The 18310-nt window shown below is 53.9% G+C and overlaps 1 protein-coding gene across 3 annotated transcripts; it reads left to right on the top strand.

Annotated features, from left to right (window-relative positions):
- Nucleotides 1–298: 298 nt before the first annotated feature.
- LRFN1 (leucine rich repeat and fibronectin type III domain containing 1) lies at nt 299–16390 on the top strand. Of its 3 annotated transcripts, none has more exons than XM_060185907.1 (5): nt 299–412; nt 2906–2938; nt 6573–6627; nt 7881–9323; nt 14746–16390. In XM_060185907.1, the coding sequence occupies exons 4-5, from the start codon at nt 7918–7920 to the stop codon at nt 15659–15661; spliced, it is 2322 nt and encodes a 773-aa protein (XP_060041890.1). In that variant the 5' UTR covers nt 299–412; nt 2906–2938; nt 6573–6627; nt 7881–7917; the 3' UTR covers nt 15662–16390. The 3 variants fall into 3 exon arrangements, with proteins under 3 accessions (XP_060041890.1, XP_060041889.1, XP_060041891.1); XM_060185906.1 differs by lacking the exon at nt 299–412 and adding an exon at nt 420–648; XM_060185908.1 differs by lacking the exon at nt 299–412 and adding an exon at nt 420–736.
- Nucleotides 16391–18310: the final 1920 nt, after the last annotated feature.

Raw genomic sequence — 18310 nt, 5'->3', positions numbered from 1 at the left:
AAGTGGGGTGTCAGGTTCCCCCGGGGACAGGACGGGGGTGTGGGGTGTGTGTGTGTGGAATGATGGGGGTCCCCAGGCCAGGCGGGGCGTGGTCTTGGAGGCTGTGTGGGTGGTCTCCCTGGAAGCCTGCGGGGCCGGGGGTGGGGCGCGGGGCGGGCCGGCGGCTCCGCAGTGGAGAGGGGTCTGCGGCGGGTGCAGGGCGGGGGTCTGGGGGCGCGGCCGCCCCGCCCGCCCCTGGCCGGCACCCCCTCCCCCCTTGCGGCTCGGACGGCGCGGAGGGCGGAGCTCGGCGGCGGCTCGGGAGGCGGGAGGGAGGCGGCCCCGCGGCACCGCGCCCCCTCCCCGGCCCTCCCCCCACCATGGCGCGGAGCGAGGCGGCGGCGGGGCCGGGCCCGGGCCCCCCCCGGGCTGGGTGAGGGACGCGGCCTGCAGCGACCGGGGGGCGCGGGTGCGAGTGCGAGTGTGTCCGCGGCGCTGCGGCGGCCCCGGCGAGCGCCCGCCCGCGGCCCTGGGAGCCCGGCGCCGGCGTGTGGCCTCCGGGCGTGCCGGCCGGCGAGTCCCCGGCCCCCTCAGGCGGCCCCTCCAGCCGTGTGTCCGGGGTGGGGTGCGGGGGGAGGCCGTGGCGCGCCCCCCAGGCGCTGTGTGCAGGTGTGTGCGTGGGTTGTGTGCCCAGGTGTGGGGGCCCCCAGCATCCCCCCACCCCCCGCGAATGTGCGCGCGCGGCGAGCTGCGTTGGGTATGTGTGTCCGTCTTGGATGTCTGTCCATCGGAGGGTCCGTGGAGCCGGGTGTGCCCGCCCGGGTGTCCCTTTATGTGTGTGTGTGTGTGTGTGTGTGTCTGTGGGTTGTGTGTCTTCCGAGGGTGTGTGTCTGTGCGTCCACATCAGGTTCTCCCGGCTCCGGTGTGTGTGTGTGTGGGGGGGGGTTCGGGCTCGGCACCTTGTGGGTTCAGGCCTCTCGGTGTGGCTGGGGGAAAGGGAGGGGGAGTTTGCTGCTCCCTCGGTTCATGTCAACTGGAGAGAAGGGAGGGGGGTCCCTCAGCGGTCCTTGGGGGAGACGGCCATGTCTTTCCCTTCCCGGTGGTTGGTTGGGTGTGGGGGGGATGGGCTGCCGGTAGGTGGACAGATGGAGGGATGAGAGGACGAGGGATGGACAGATGGGCCCATGGGGGAGGGACGTAGACCTGGCCCTTCCTCACCCACCTCACCTCAGCCCCCCCTCCCCTCACACCCTTAAACGGGGCTGGAGTTGCCGGCAACCGGTTGGCAAGACTGGGGGACCTTTGGGCTGCTGTTGGGAGGATCGTCTTGGAATGGAGGTCTAGGACCCAGCCCCCAGCCCTCAGATCCGGACCTGCTGAACTCTGACCTCTGGTCTTGGCTTGTGCCCTAGTTGGCGGCGGTGTTGATGGTGGCGGTGGTGTGTGTGTGTGTGGGGTGTGCTGGGAGGGCGGATGCTAAGATTTCCTTGGTCTGGGAAGTAGGTGGGGCGAGGGTGCCTCAGGGCTGGGAGGGATGTGTGTCCATGACTCTGTGTGTGTGTGTGTGTGTGTGTGTGTGTGTACCTGTGCCTGTCGGTTAGCTGTGCCACTATGGTACAGTGCTTTGTAGGCATTTATAAGTGTATGAACCCCTTGCATGGCTGTTGTGTGTGAATATGTCAGTTATGAGTGAATATCTTGGAGTGTTTGTGTAAAGGTTTTTTTTGTGTGTGTTTGTGTGTGTGTGTGTATACTGGCCTTGTATGCATGCATGCTTGTGTGTGGACTGTGCATGGACCAGTATGTGGATTGTGTATCTGTTGGTGTAGGACTCTGTCAGCTCTGTCACTGGGGGCTATGGTCTGTAGAAAGTTATATCAATGTGCTTGGGTTTTTGAGAGTGTGCAGCTGTGTATCTCTGATAATTCTCTGCCATACTTGTGCCTCTGTGTGTTGGTGAGTGAGCAAGGGCATGTCTTTATGGGTGCAAGTACCTGGTTGTCTGCCAGGGGGCACCTGAGTTTCTTTGTAGTGTGTGTGTGTGTGTGTGTGTGTGTGTGTGTGCTCTCGTGTGCAGGGAAACGTCAATGTTGTCCACATGTGGTTGCATACAGCTGTGTCTGCCATGAGGGCATGTGTCTGTGTATGTTGTGAGTTCACTTAATGTATCAGTGTTGGCTTCTGGGGAGTAGGCTTGTATGTTCAAGCTTGTGTGTGTACACATGTGCCTGTGTCCTTGGCACAAAAGCCATGCTGCTTTTGGGTCCAGTGAGAATAGGGTCCCTGTGGTATGCGGGGGTCCAGCATGGGTGTCATAGATATAATGGTGTCCACACCTGGGGCCTATGGAGGGAGGCTCAGGGCACACAGACTATGCTGGAGTATCTGTGGAGAGCCAGATGTAGGTAGACCTGTGGGTTATGGGGCTATGTGATTCAGACATGTCCACACAGGGTGTGACAGTGAAGGCAAAAGCTGCTGCCCTTTCCAGTCCAGGTCTTTGTAGTTGTGGGGCATTGGGTTGGGACTCTGACAGGGTGAGCTAGGAGTCTGGATCTGAAGGCAAAGGGGGTGGTAGGATCAACTTCCTGGATCTTGAGAAAGGAAGGGACTGAGACCTGAACTCTTTTTTGAGTGTGAGCGAATTGAAAGGTAGAGTTTCAAGGAGGAGGCGAATGGGGTCTCTGGCCCCTAGAGGTGCCAGAGGACAAAGGGCTAATAAACTGAGTTTCTGGGTTTCAGAGGTTGAGCAGTCCTGAAGCTTAGGCTCCCTGATGTCCAGAGATAACTTCCGGGGCCAGTCTCGGACTCTGTGGAGTCTGCAGTAGCAGCAGCTAAGATGGTGATCACACTGGGGAGTTCCTTGGCCAAGTTGGCTTTCAAGCTGCCAAAGGGATGTTAACAGGGATGTCTTGTTCCTTTGCAGGTACTGACCCAGGCCCTGACTCCCTGAAGAGAGGTGAGTGTGGTCTCCCAGTCTGGCGAGAGAGCTGTATAGGGGTTGAGCTGATTCCGAGATAGCTAGGACCCTAGAGCCTTGCCCTGCAGGGAATGGCAGTGTCCCTAGAGTCCGAGTGTCCCCCTCCTCAGGCTGGAGGATGGTGACGGGATCAGGGGCATCCTGTGTGAACGAGGGTGTGTGGTCAAGGTGGCATAGGGTTGGGGTGGGGGCAGGGCGTCAGCCCTGGAGGCACCTGTTCACAGGATGGTGGGGTGGTTGGGGATAGGGAGGGTCCTCCCATATCAGTGAAGTGTGCAGGAGTCTTAAGCTGAAAAGTGTCCCCTGAATCTGGAGAGTGGCATAGACATGCTTTATTGTTTTTTGTGTGAATGTGCATGGAAGTGGGAAGGTTTCCTGAGAGTCAAACTACTGATGATTGAGAAAGCCAAGGAAAAAGTTAACAACAACAACAGCAATAATAATAAAAATATCACCAGCAGTAGGAGCTGGCATTTATGTAGTTGTTTTTATTTTTGCTTCCAGGGTTATCACTGAGGTTCAGTGCTTGCACTTCGAATCCACTGCTCCTGGAGGCTATTTTTCCCCCCTCTTTATCGTTGTTGATATTACTGTTACTGCTGTTGTTGTTGGATAGGACAGAGAAATAGGGAGAGGAGGGGAAGACAGAGGGGGAGAGAAAGGTGGACACCTGCAGACCTGCTTCACCGCTTGTGAAGTGATGCCCCTGCAGGTGGGGAACCGGGGGCTCAAACTGGGATCCTTATGCCAGTCCTTGAGCTTCGTGCCATGTGTGCTTGACCCACTGCGCTACCGCCTGGCCCTCCCATTTACGTAGTGTTTACTCCATCTGGAATGATCCTAAACAGAATATAGTTTGTTACCTTATTTAACTCTCTCAACAGTTTCCTGAGGCAGGTGCTATCCCACTACCCCCATTTTACAGATGAGCACACTTGAGGCCCAAAGAGGGATGTTGTCTGTTTAAAGTCCCATAGCAGGGAACTGTTGTATGGACCCAGCCACTGAAGTCCAGATTCTGGTTCACCATCCTGCATTGTCTCCCAATAAATGTTAACTCTTTTTCCTTGCTATCATCACATTTTCTTTTAAATTATTTATTTATGTACTAAAGAGAGAGAAAGAGAGAACTGGAACATCACGCAGGTGATGCTAGGAATAGAACTCAGAGAGTCTTGCTTAAGTGTCTAACACTATCTTCTACTGCATCACCTCCCAGAAAAAAAAAAAAAACTACACCCTCCATATATATATATATATATATATATATATATATATATATATATATATATGGTTTTAAAAGCACTGATGACTATTACTACTACTATTTCCCCTCTTCTTCCTCCTCCTCCTTTTTCCCTTCAGGCTTACCATTGGGGCTTGGTGCTAATGCTACAAACCCACTGCTCCTGGTGGCTATTCCTCCCAATTTTATTTTATAGGACAGAGGAAAATTTGAGAGGAGAAAGGCAGATAGGGAGAGAGAAACCTGTTCTCTATCAGGTGTGCCAGAGAGAGAGAGAGAGAGAGAGAGAGAGAACTTGCTGAGGATTGAATTCAGGACCCCATGCTTTCAAGTTCAACTCTAGCACTTCCTCCAGGGCTGCTACTGTTCCCCCCCCCCCCCCCCCCCAGTGTATCCCCATCCCAGCTTTGGAAGGAGAATATCTGAAATTCCCACAGCCAAACAGATACAACCTTCCAGGTCAGAGATTTCTGTACAGTACAGAGCAGTGTCCCAGAGGGCATGAAAGACAAGAGGAGAGAGAGAGAGAGAGAGAGAGAGAGACAGACTGCCACAGAGATGGTGGGATTCCCTGACCCAGCCTATTTCGTTAATCATTGTCTCTTTTATTTTTTGTTTCTTTAGTACTCTCCTTCTCTCTTTCTTTCCCTCTCCTCTCTCTCTCTCTTTTTTTACCAGAGCACTGATCAGCTCTGGCTTATGGTGGTGCAAGAGATTGAACCTGGGACTTTGGAACCACAGGCATGAGAGTCTCTTTGCATAACCATTATGCTGTCTACCTCCCCCACCCTCTCTTCATCTCTCTCAGCTGCTCTTCTGTGTCCTTTCTCCACTTTTAAGTTTTTCCTGTCTGTTTGCTTCTGTCTTACTCTATCTGCTTGCCTTTCTCTCAGATGTATTTCTCCTTTTGCCTTTGTGTATCCATCTCTTGAATTGGTCTGTTTTTGCCAGTCCATCTCCCTCACCCCCACGTATTTCTTGCCCCCTCTCTCCAACTCTCTTGGTTTCCCTTCCCCCACAAGGCCATATCAGGCCACGTCAGCCCTGAACTGCAGATTCTGGTGAGGTGGACCCACTGAGACTGGGGCACCAGGTGTGGTGGGATGAAAATGACTCAGGGACGCCCCCTTTCCAGCCTTTCCTCTTCACCCCCCACCCACCCTGTGTTGTGATGGGAGCTGACACATTGTGGGCTGTAGCTGCCATAGGGGGAATCCCCACCGGAAGGTTTTGCCTGGAGCAGAAGCACAGTGTGTGTGTGTGTGTGTGTGTGTGTGTGTGTGTGTGTGTGACCTTGTGTGTGCCCACTAATGTGAGCACCAAAATCTGCCTCCTGCTTGAGAGCTTAGCAAAGCCCAGGAGGAAACCAGGCTCAGAGAAGGACTTCCCAAGGCTGAGAAGGAGACTGAAATATTTTTCTTGGCCCCTCCCACCTTCAAATGCCATTTTCCATTGCTAAAGCGTGGCAGGGAGAGTGTCACCATTAACATCTATTGAAAACTCATGTGCTAAACATCATGAATTAGCTCCCTGAACTCTGGCAACAACCCCATGAGGATGGTAGAGTTATCATCCTTTTTTTTTGCCCTTAGGGTTATTACTGGGGCTTGGTGGCTGCACTACAAATCCACTACTCCTGGAGGCCATTTTTCCCATTATGTTGCCCTAATTGTTGTTATTATTGTTGCCATTGCTGCTGTTGTTATTGGATAGGACAGAGAGAAATGGGGGGGCAGGGGGGACAGGGAGAGAGTGACCTCCCTGCAGGTGGGGAGCTGGGGGCTTGAACCAAGATCCTTAAGTCAGTCCCTGTGCTTTGCACCATGTGCACTTAAGCAACACTGCACTACCGCCCAGCCTCCCCCATCTTTATTTTTTATTTTTATTTATTTCTTTGTTCATTTATTTGGTAGGACATAGAGAAATCGAGAGAGAGAGAGAGAGGGAGAGGGAGAGGGAGAGCATGATAGAAGCCTGCAACGGCCTGTGGTAGCTCGAGAAGCTTCCTTCTTCCCTGTTGGTGAGGACTCGGACTTGAACTAAGGTCTTTACCCATTGTAACATGTCCGCCTTTCACCCCAATGTATCAATTAGGAAATCATGGCCGAGTTAGGAGAGCTCACAGAGCCAGTGATTGGCTGGGCGCAGAACTTGAACTTGAGTCTGCCTGACGTCAAAGCCTTTGTTCTGGGCCATCGTCATGCACACACGTCTCTGCTTTCACTGGGCCTTCCATGATGAGGATGGAGATGACTAACAGGTGTTGAATACCATATATGTGCCAGGCCCTGTCCTCAGCTATACTATGCTTACCTGTCCAGTTGGTCCTCACGGAAGTAAGGCTCTGTTTTTATCTCCATTCTACAGATGAAGAAACCGAGATTCCGTGAGGTTCACACAGTTGCCCGAGGTCGCACAGCTAGTAAGTGTCAAGGCCGGACTTGAACCCAGGGAGTATGACTTTGAAATCCATGCCTTCAATATCATCTGCAGTGATTTTTTTTTTGAAATATTTAATGGGAAATCCAGCAAGTGGAAGAACAGGTAGAGTGCTGGATTTACAAGCAGGAGGTTCTGAGTTTGATCTCTGACAACGCAAATGCCAGAGGAATGTTCTGGCCTGTGTCTTGCTCTCATGAGATAAAATTAAATTAAACGTTAAAAATATATAAATTAATTTTATTTGCTTCCTATGAGATAGAGACAGTTTCACATGAGAGAAAGAAAAGCCAGTGGTCTGGGATGTGGCACAGTGGGTAAAGTGCTGAACTCTCAAGCGTGAGGTCTCAACTTTGAGCCTTGGCAGCACATGTACCAGAGTGATACTCTGGTTCTTTCTCTCTATATAAATAAATAAATAAATAAATAAATAGGTTGGGGAGATTATATAATGATTATCCAAAAAAGATGTTCATGCCCGTGGCACCAAAGGTCCCAGATTCAATCCCCAGCATCACCATAAGCCAGAGCTGAGCAGTGTTCTGGTAAAAATAAAGTATAAATAAATAAATAGAAAGGCAAACCTTCTGCTAGTCTCACACATGTGGCACTACAGAATCCAACTGGAAACCTCAGATGTGCAAATCCTACATTTAACCAGCTGAATACATTCCCTGGGCCACAGATTAAGAAGTAATAATAATAATGGGCAGTGGAAGATCCAGGCCGGGCCAGGCGTCAACCTTCTGGTGGGGGGGTTAAGGTTGCCCCGGGAGCTCCTAGAGTTGGGAGTAGGTTTTTCCGGGGTTGAGCAGTCAGGGTTTACCCACCAGTGTGCTACCTGTTGACAGATGCCAACGGGTGATCAATGCCGCTGCTTCTAGAGGACACGGTTGTCAGGAAGTGGGGGTGGGAGCTAGGATGATAACTACTGGGGTACCAGGGTGGCAGTGGAGCTCTCTGCAGGGGTAACCCTTCTTTGTTTTTTTAAAATATTTTTTAACTTACTATGTTTATTTATTTGGTAGAGACAGCCAGAAATCAAGAGAGAAAGGGGATGTAGAGAGAAGAGAGACAGAGAGATACCTGCAGTCCTGCTTTACCACTTGTGAAGCTTTCCATCTGCAGGTGGGGACCAGGGGCTTGAACCTGCGTCCTTGTGCACTGTAATGTGTGCGCTTAACCACATGTGCACCACCTGGGCCCCAGGGGGTAACCCTTCTTCTTCCCCCACAGGCCTTGCCTCCCACTCCTTCCTCCTTCCCACTGCACCATGGCTCCGGGCCCCTTCTCCTCGGCGCTCCTCCCGCCGCCACCCGCTGCCCTGCCCTTCTTGCTGCTGCTCTGGGCAGGGGCGTCCCGTGGCCAGCCGTGTCCCGGCCGTTGCATCTGCCAGAACGTGGCACCCACGCTGACCATGCTGTGCGCCAAGACTGGCCTGCTCTTTGTGCCACCCGCTATCGACCGGCGAGTGGTGGAGCTGCGTCTCACGGACAATTTCATCGCGGCTGTCCGTCGCCGAGACTTCGCCAACATGACCAGCCTGGTGCACCTCACCCTGTCTCGGAACACTATCGGCCAGGTGGCAGCCGGCGCCTTCGCTGACCTGCGCGCCCTGCGGGCCCTGCACCTGGACAGCAACCGCCTGGCTGAGGTGCGTGGCGACCAGCTCCGGGGCCTGGGTAACCTCCGCCACCTGATCCTTGGCAACAACCAGATCCGCCGGGTGGAGTCGGCCGCCTTTGACGCCTTCCTGTCCACTGTGGAGGACCTGGATCTCTCCTACAACAACCTGGAGGCCCTGCCCTGGGAGGCCGTGGGCCAAATGGTCAACCTCAACACCCTGACGCTGGACCACAACCTCATCGACCACATCGCCGAGGGCACCTTTGTGCAGCTGCACAAGCTGGTGCGCTTGGACATGACCTCCAACCGCCTCCACAAACTGCCCCCCGACGGGCTCTTCTTGCGTTCCCAGGGTCCCGGTCCCAAGCTGCCCACCCCGCTGACGGTCAGCTTTGGTGGCAACCCCCTGCACTGCAACTGCGAGCTGCTCTGGCTGCGGCGGCTCACCAGAGAGGATGACCTGGAGACATGTGCCACCCCAGAGCACCTGACCGACCGCTACTTCTGGTCCATCCCCGAGGAGGAGTTCCTGTGCGAGCCCCCGCTCATCACGCGCCAGGCGGGCAGCCGGGCCCTGGTGGTGGAGGGCCAGGCGGTCAGCCTGCGGTGCCGTGCTGTGGGTGACCCCGAGCCGGTGGTACATTGGGTGGCACCTGATGGCCGGTTGCTGGGGAACTCCAGCCGGACCCGGGTGCGGGGGGATGGGACGTTGGATGTGACCATCACCACCCTGCGGGACAGTGGCATCTTCACTTGCATCGCCTCCAATGCGGCGGGGGAAGCCACGGCCCCCGTGGAGGTGTGCGTGGTGCCTCTGCCACTCATGGCGCCCCCACCAGCTGCCCCACCACCTCTCACCGAGCCGGGCTCCTCTGACATCGCCACACCCGGCCGGCCTGGTGCCAATGAATCCGCTGCCGAGCGTCGGCTGGTGGCGGCTGAGCTCACCTCAAACTCCGTGCTCATCCGCTGGCCAGTGCAGAGGCCGGTGCCTGGCATCCGCATGTACCAGGTCCAGTACAACAGCTCAGCCGATGACTCGCTCGTCTACAGGTGGGTGCTACCACCCAGAACGGGTTCCCAGCTTCTGGGACCCTCTCTTCCATGTGCCCGTATCCTTGACCTTGCTCAGTTTGTAAAGTGGGCTGTGTCTTCTTTTGCCCTGTCTCCTGTACTCTTATCCTCTCCTCTCCACTTTCTCTTCTCTCCCCTTTTCTTGTTTTCTTCTCTTTCAATTTTACTTATTTATTAATGAGAGAGATAGAAGAAGGGAAAGAATCACTCTGGCACGTGCACTGCTGGGGGATCTAACTCAAGATCTCATGTTTGAAATTTGAACACTATCCTCCACGCCATACCTCCTGGACCACATCCTTTACTTTATTTCTTTTACCTTCTGTCTTTTCTCACCTTCTCCTTCTTGTTCTTCAAGAGAGGACTGCTCAGCTCTGGTTTATGGTGGTGCAGTGTCTTGAACTCGGGACCTTTAATGTGTCAGGCATGGGCATAACAATTATGTTGTCTCCCATCTTCTTTCCTTTCCTTCTTTCCTTCCGTTCTTTTCTTTCTTTCTTTTTTTTTTTGAGTTGCTTTCCTTACTCTTCCTTCCTTCCTTTCTTCCTTCCTTTCTTTCTTTTTACCAGAACAGTGTTCACTTCTGGCTTGTGGTGGTGGGGAATTGAACCTGAGACTTTGGAGCCAGCCTCAGGCAAGAGAGTCGCTTTGCATAACTATTGTGCTATCTACCCCTGCCCTCCTTTCCTTTTCTTTTCCCTGTTTTTTTTTTTTTTTTTTTTTTAGATTTTTATTTATTTGTTCATGAAGAAAATAGGAAGAGAGAGACAGAGGATGAACTAGACATCACTCTGGTACATGGGCTGCCGGGATATTGAACTCAGGACCTCATGCCTGATTATCCATAGTGCTCCATAAGATAGTGCTCCATCTTCTGGACCCTTCCTTCCTTCCTTCCTTCCTTCCTTCCTTCCTTCCTCCCTCCCTCCCTCCCTCCCTTTTTTCTTTTTATTGTCACTAGGGATATCAATGAGACTCAGTGCCTAAACAACCAAGTCACCACACTCTGTGGCTGTTTTTAACCCATACCCGCCCCCTTCTTTTTTCTTTTTGATTGGAAAGAGAGAAATTGAGAGGGGAAGGAGGAGAGGGAAAGAGAGACACCTACAGCACTGCTTCATCATTTGTGAAGCTTCCCCTCTGCAGTTGGGGATCGGGGGCTTGAATCAACCAGGTGCACCACCTCCTGGCTCCCCATTTACTCTTATTTCTATTTCACTGTCTTTTCCCGCTTCTCACTCCTTGAACCCCTCTATGAATCAGATCCGCGGTTGTGGAATTAGAAGAGCAAATGCACCCAACCAAGATGGTCTCAGCTCTCCCGGGGCTCCTGGTTTACATCACTGCCCATCAAAGGGGCTTGATTGTTTCCTTGTCAGATAAACATTTTGGAGCATGAAACACACACACACACACACACACACACACACACTCCCACACAGTCACATGTGCACGCGCACACACACACACACACACACACATATTTATTTATAGTTATACTGATATTTACAAGCTATATGCCAGTCAACTTTATCAACACATTGGGTATATGACAGAAACACAGGAAATGTATGAGGAAAAGATATAAACATGTCATTTCCACCCTTCACCGGCTTAGATTGCTAGTGGGATGGACAGACCTAATGGAACTTTTCTAGTGTCTCCGTTACTCTCACCTCTGTCTTTGCTTTCCTTCTGTTCTACCCTTATGAGGCACTGAGCCTCATCCTAAGCTCTGAGCTGGGTGCCGGGGGTACAGGGAGACCAGGAGACCACTCCTTGCCCTCAGGGAGCTCACAGCCCAGTGGAAAGAGGCAGATTGTACATGATGAATCATTACCTTGGCCTGGCGCTGTTGCTCTAGCTCAGTAGTCCTTTGGATGTGGCTCACAGCCACAGGCCTGGCACACAGTGGGCCTTTGATAAGTGGTTGTTGGCTGTGTGAACTGCTCTCCTGCTTCTTGGCAGTGCCTCCTCTGTTTGCATTGGAGGATGCCTGCTGAATGCTTACTCTTGGGCTTAACTTCACTTGGGGCAGTCAGAGTGGGCAGGGCCATTTCTCTATTTTGGCAGCAGCGGCGGTGGGGGGGGGGCTAGCTCCTCATGGAGGAACCTGCATTTTAGCCTCCATGCTCCTCCCCTTCCCAGTGTTTTCTTGGGTGGCACATAATGGGTACCTTTTCATTTTTTGGCTGGATTTATACATGCCTCTCTTTCTCCTTCCCTCCTCTTCCTCCTTTTAAACATTTTTTTTAAATTGCCACCAGGGTTATCATTGGGGCTTGTGCCTGCACAAGGAATACACCTCCCCAGTGGACATTTTTTCTTTTCTTTTCTTTTTTTTATTGTTGATGGAGATAGAAATTGAGAGGGAAGAAAGGATAGAGAGGAAGAGGGTAAAAGAACAGACACCTGCATCACTGCTTCACCACTTTTGAAGATTCACCCTTGCAGGTGGGGCTGGACTTGAACCCTGGTCCTTGAGCATGGTAATGTGGGTTCTTTACTGGCTATGCCACCACCTAGCAACTCCCCTTGTCTTTGCTCCTCCTTCTCCTCTTTCTTTTTCTTTTTTTTTCTGGCCACCAAAACCACTAAGCAGACGCCTACTGTGTGCCAGATTCTACACTGGGCCCTGGGCCTACTGGGATAGAAAGATTAGATGCTGGCTCAGCCTTTCAGGCACCAGCCCAAACAAATGAAGGAAACAGGGGCCAGGCGGTGGCACATTTGGTTGAGCGCACATGTCACAATGTGTAAGGATCTGTGTTTGAGCCCCTGGTCCCCATCTGCAGGGGGAAAGCTTTGTGAGTGGTGAAGCAGTGTTAGCAGGTGTCTCTCTGCCTCTCTCCCTCTCTATCATCCCTCCCCTCAAAATTTCTGGCTGTCTCTATCCAATAAATTAATAAAGATAATAAAAATATAAAAACCAAAAACTTTCATAAGGCATTCCTGTGGGTGCAACCTCAATTTGATCTTCCCACCTCTGCTATGAGACAGCAAAGAGTCTCCTCCTATCTTATAGGCAGAGAAACTGAGGCTCAGTGGGGGGGATGTCACTTGTTCAAGGTCATACAGAAAAATGACAGAGCCAAGCTCCCAGCCCTAACCTTTTAAACTCCTAACCTGCCTTCCCTCCTCCTACCACTGAACACACGTTTAGGAAGCACCAACTGTTTGGAAGGCAGGAATGAAGAGTGGTGGATTACATGTCTGTAAATAATTCTTGCTTTCTGTGTCTTTCCATCTCTCTGTTTCTCACCTTCCTTCTCTTTCAAACCCATGGTCACTGCATGGGGGGCTGGGCCGCAGATCCTGCATATATGTGTATTTTTGTGCCACTCTGTCCCCAGTTGGGCATCAGACCCCGAGATACTTCTCCCTTAGGGCCACAGCTCCACCCTCTGCTCCCCACTGCAGACAGCTATGTTGTGGTGCTGCAGGGGTTAACTTCCTCACTGCTGCCATGGGTGGAGGTAATAACCAACCAGAAGCCTGCTCTGCTGCAAGCTCAGGTCCAGCAGCCAATCAGAGGCGACTGGTCTCTAGCTTTCTTAAGGAGACAGCCTCTGTCCTTGAAAATGTGGGGGGTGGGTAGGGAGGTGAGGAGAAGTATCTAGGAATTGGTTTTTTTTTTTTTTTTTTTGGGTGATGGAAGGAGAAGACTCCTAAGCTGTCTGAGAGGGAAGATGAGAGAAAGAGAAAAGACTTAACAGTCAGGAGCCCCAGGTCAGAGAGTGACCAGTGGTCTTCAAATTGACAAGGGGGAGGCAGACAAGAGGGTGGGCTCTCTGAGGGACAGGGCCTACTTGGTGAAGTCTTTTGGCTGGGGGCAGGGGTGACTCTTGGTGGGTGAGGGGACTTCCTGGAGGTGAGGAAACTGAGCTGACCTTCAGGACCTGAAGGTGGCCAGGCCAGAAGCCTAGTGGGTCTGGGGGGCGTGGCCTCACATAGGAGGTGGAGCTCCTGCTGCAGGGTCCCAGGCAGAGAGGAGGTGGCCCGGTCTCTTGTAAGACTCTTGTAACCCACGAAGAGAACTTGTGAGACTGAGAACAGATTCCTGTGGTTGTGTTAGCCAGCCAGGTTGAGTCTGACCCATAACTGGGTCAGAAACAAGTCAAACAAACACGTTTCTTTCTTCCAGTAGCCCATGAAGAGGCCCAGATTTGGTGGGAATGCTCTCACAGATGGAAAGGAGTGAAGTTGGCAGGAGAGTGTGAGCCACAGCAGGGGCCTGAGATATAATGGTGACATTACTAAGTACCAGACTGGGTATTTTAACTCATTCATACCTCACAGTTTCCCTATATTCCCATTTGTGGGTGATGAGGCACAGAGAGATTAAGAAGCTTGCCTAAGATCACAGAGTTCATAATCAGCAAGGGAGAAACTTAATCTCAGGTGGTCTGGCCATCAGACTCGGTGAGTGTTATCATTACTGTACATTGTCTCTCATGGGGGGGGGTACAGGAAGAAAGGAATGTGTTTGTTTGACTGTATCTGACCCAGTTATGGGTGACCCTTACCTGAGGGTGTGACTTGGTAACTTCAGGCAGTAAAAGCAGGGGATCACATAAAGTGGCTCTCTCTGATGTTCAGACAAGGAGCAGGACATGCCAAGACTGGACGTGATTCTCAGGAGTGGAACTACCTTCTAGTGTGGGTATTGTGGAGTGTGGCTCGGAAGCCACTTGTGGCTCAGGAAGGGTGTAGCCTGTAATTATGGCCTCCTTAGTGGGTGGGAAGATGTAGTTAAGGTTCTTGGAAATAGTTCAAGAAGGTTAACTGTAACTGGGAGATGTGTTTACTCAAAGGTAGAACATGTAGGGGGAAGGGAGTGATTTGTGTCTTGGTTTTCTTGAAAGGCAAGGAAGATGTAGAACAGAGGTCCTAAGAGAACATCCATTTCCACAGTAGAAGTTAGAATAACTGGTGTGACTTCATCTGTGTCCACTTGAGTACAGGTGGGGCTGGCAGGTAAAGGGGTGTACTGGCCCCTGAAAGGTGGAAATATATAGCTAGGAGATCTTGAGTGGCACTTGTCTTGGTAGGAGTGAGACACTCCTGGGAGGCATGCCCCTTGAGACATGCAAGGTGTAAAAACTACTGCCAGGGGATGTTACCAGGGAATCTAATGGCAGATACTGTTCTAGCAGGTGAGAACTATGACAGGTAATGGCCCAGGGGGCGTGTCTTACAGATGAGGGGCGTGGCCTGTGCCCTAAGAAGGTGGGAGTTCGTTGTCTGAACGACTGCTGGTTACCCCAATAGAGGGTAAACTATGGGTAGGGCAGGGTGTGTGGATTGGTCCGCGCTACTTCTGAAGGGCGTGGCGTGTGGCGGAGGGGCGTGGCCTGGGTGGCTCTAACCTGCTCTGATCCCGCCCCCTTTCCGCCTGCAGGATGATCCCGTCTACCAGTCAGACCTTCCTGGTCAATGATCTGGCGGCGGGCCGCGCCTACGACCTGTGCGTGCTGGCCGTCTACGACGACGGGGCCACGGCACTGCCGGCCACGCGAGTGGTGGGCTGCGTGCAGTTCACCACGGCGGGGGACCCGGCGCCCTGCCGCCCGCTGCGGGCGCATTTCTTGGGCGGCACCATGATCATCGCCATCGGGGGCGTAATCGTCGCGTCTGTCCTCGTCTTCATCGTCCTGCTCATGATCCGCTACAAGGTCTACGGGGACGGCGAAGGCCGCCGGGCCAAGGGCGCCTCCAGGTCGCCCCCGCGGGTCAGCCACGTGTGCTCGCAGACCAACGGTGCAGGCGCGCCGCCGCCGCCGGGCCCTACGGCGCATGACCGCTACGAGGCGCTGCGCGAGGTGGCGACGCCCGCGGCCCCGGCGGCCGTGGCTGTGGAGGCCGAGGCGGCGGCGGCGGCCGAGATGGCGCCCGCGGAGTCGGAGTCGGTGCTCGGACGCTCTCTGGGCGGCTCGGCCACGTCGCTGTGCCTGCTCCCGTCGGAGGAGACCTCCGGGGACGAGCCCCGGGCGGCCGCGGGCCCTCGGAGGAGTCGCTCCGGGGCCTTGGGGCCTCCGGCCTCGGCGCCCCCAGCCCTCGCGCTGGTTCCCGGCGGCGCCGCGCTGCGGTCGAGGCCGCAGCAGCGCTACTCGTTCGACGGGGACTACGGGGCGTTGTTCCAGAGCCACAGTTACCCGCGCCGCGCCCGCCGGACAAAGCGCCACCGCTCCACGCCGCACCTGGACGGGGCGGGCGGAGGGGGCGCGGCAGGGGACGACGGGGACTTGGGGCTGGGCTCGGCCCGGGCGCGCCTGGCCTTCACCAGCACCGAGTGGATGCTGGAGAGCACCGTGTGAGCCGGGCTGGACGCCACTGGACGGCGGACTCGAGGGGGGCGGGGCCGCGCGCTCGCACCCGGGGCGGAGGGGGCGGGGCGGGGCGCCGGGCCCCTCCCCCTCGGACTCCTCGGCCCCGCCCCGCCCCGCCCCGCCCCCGCGCTCGCGGACCTCGCTGGAGCCGGTGCCTTACACAGCGAAGCGCGGGGAGGGGCGGGGCCCCGACACTGCAGCACTGAGACACGAGCCCCCTTCCCCTCCCGGCACCCGGGTCGGGGACGTGGGGCACCACTTCTTGTATCTGGCTGGACTAGATCCTATTCTGTCCCGCGGCGGCCTCCAAAGCCCCCCCTTCCCCCTTTTCACCCCATTCACTTGCCGGGTCCCGTCGGGTCTGACTTGGGGCTCCCCCACCCCCGCCATCATCACTTTCTCCGTTCCTCTCCCCTTCCCCCATTGTCTCTGTCCTGCCCCTCTGTCATCTGTCTCACGTCTCTGCCCGGTGTCTGTCTGTCTGTCTCTGTCTCCCTGCCCACCCCAGCCCCCCAGATTCGGTCCAGTCTCTGTGTCTCTCCAGATCACTTCTCCCCACAACACTGTCCCGGGCAGGACCCACCGGAAGGACCAGACTCTTCCCCTATTCTTGTTCCTCAAACAAATCCCCACAAGAACAAAATCCGAAACCAAATCCTTCTCCCTACCGGAGCCGGGACCCTCCGCCGCAGCAGAATTAAACTTTTTTTCTGTGTCCGAGGCCGCTCTGCTGACCTCTGTGTGTGTCCGTGTGTCTTGCAGGACGTGAGGGGTGGGGCAGGTGACCTAGATGGCAGCGTAAGGGCGCCCGAGTGGGACTGAAGGGAAGGACGCGCACCAGGGAGGCTTGCAGACAGGCTCCCATCCTCGGGTCATTTAGAGGTGGGAAAGAAATAAAGTGATAATAGTTGACATGTAGTGAGTGCTTACTATGTGCCAAGCACTTGTCACTGAACCTCACAGCTACTCTAGGGCATCTGCACTGTTGGCACATTTTTACAGATGATAAATTTAGGTGGTTTTTAAAGCAGAGCCCTGCTCAGCTCTGGCTTGTGCTGCTGGGGCTTGAACCTGGGACCTCAGAGCCCCAGGCATCCAGTTGTTGCAGAACGCACAGATGAAGGCATTTGATGCTGAGAAAAATAACTTGCCCAAGGGCACAGAAGTAGAAGGTGACAAAAGCAGGCGGGGAGCCCAACTTCAGAGACTTCAAAATGCTTTATTTGTTTATTGTGCATAGAGACAGAAATTGAGAGGAAAAGGGGAGACAGGGAGGGAGACTTGGAACACTGATTCACCACTTGTGAAGCTCCCCTCCTTGTTGGTGGGGGCCAGGGAGAGGCTTGAACCCTGGTTCTTGGGGATTGTGACCTGTGTGCTCTACCAGTTGTGCCACCGCCTGACCCCTCAACTTCTGAATCTTAAGTGCTGCATCCACTGCTGAGCAGTGAGTGAATGTGGGTCCACATGCAGGGGTGCTAAGCCAGCAGCTCATCTCTCTCATCAAACAGCTGTGCCAGGGAGCTGTCCAAGGTCCTCAATTAATAGAAAACAAGCAGGGAGAAATGAATTGTTACTTGCTCACCGCCCCTCCTCCCACCCTCCCCCCCCCCCCCGAAGACATAGTGGAGGTGGCAATTTGGCCTAAGTATCTGTCTTAGTTGCTCTAGTGCCTGAGGTGGAGATGGGGTCTGCTGGGGAACAGAAGGTGCGGGCCAGAAGCGTCTCGGGTGAGGCTGGTGGGGAAGTTGATGTCTATGTGGGGTGCCCTGGTCATGTTGGCGATGGGGGGCGGGGGGTGAGGGGTGGGGGAGAAGTGCAGTGAAAACTCCTTCCTGATCTTAGGGAAGAAGGAAGAAGGCTTCATGCCAGTTAGGGGCCCCCTGAGGCCTGGGGAGGAGGAGAGGAGGACTGAAATAGAAACAGAGCAGGAGGGAGGGGGATAGATCTGGGCAGACAAGGTGGGAGGCAGCAAGGACAGAAGCAATGGAGAATCACAGGCCAGGAGGCTCCCTCACCCAGTGGCCCAGCCTCACTTTGCTGTCTCAGCCATCACGACTCCTTCCTGCTCACCAAGGGCTTCCCACACAGGGCCCCAGTGCTTATGAGCCCTCCGCGGTGCATGAACAGAAAGCAGGCAGCCCCACGCCTGGCACACAACACTTACAAAATGGAGTTACTCAGAAAAGGAGCAGGATTGCATATCTGTCTTAGCTGCAGTAGACACGAGCAATGTGGGCATTCTCTAGTCTAGATGAGGGAGTGTAAGTTCAGGAGGTTAAGGAGTTTGGATCATATGACCAGGATGGAAAGTTTACTCCTCACAGCCTCCTGATCCCATCTATGTCCCCATCTGATTGCACTATCTTTGGTTCAGTCCATAAAACTTACTCTTTCCTCCCTCCCTTCCATCCTTTATGTTGGTGTGAGATTGGGGTGGGGGTTGAACCAGAGACTTTGAAGCCTCAGACATAAGAGTCTCTGCATAACCATTTATGCTATACAGAAACCCCCCCCCAAAAAAAAACAAAACCAAAATTTCCTTTTTTTCTTTTTACCAGAGCATTGTTCAGCTCTGGCTTATGGTGGTGCAGGGGGTTGAACCTGGGACTTTGGAGCTTATATCCTAGAGGTGAA

Source organism: Erinaceus europaeus, chromosome 2 (genome assembly GCF_950295315.1).
Source record: "Erinaceus europaeus chromosome 2, mEriEur2.1, whole genome shotgun sequence".
In the NCBI taxonomy this organism is placed as follows: Eukaryota; Metazoa; Chordata; class Mammalia; order Eulipotyphla; family Erinaceidae; genus Erinaceus; species Erinaceus europaeus.
The sequence above is the reverse complement of the archived record's forward strand: the minus strand, read 5'-3'. Positions and strand labels throughout refer to the sequence as shown.

What these genes read in the sequence shown, in the direction of transcription:
- LRFN1 (XM_060185907.1), top strand. Translation starts at nt 7,918, where the DNA reads ATGGCTCCGGGCCCCTTCTCCTCGGCGCTCCTCCCGCCGCCACCCGCT. An exon ending in GATGACTCGCTCGTCTACAG is followed by an intron (nt 9,324 to 14,745) that starts GTGGGTGCTACC and finishes TTCCGCCTGCAG; the next exon opens with GATGATCCCGTCTACCAGTC.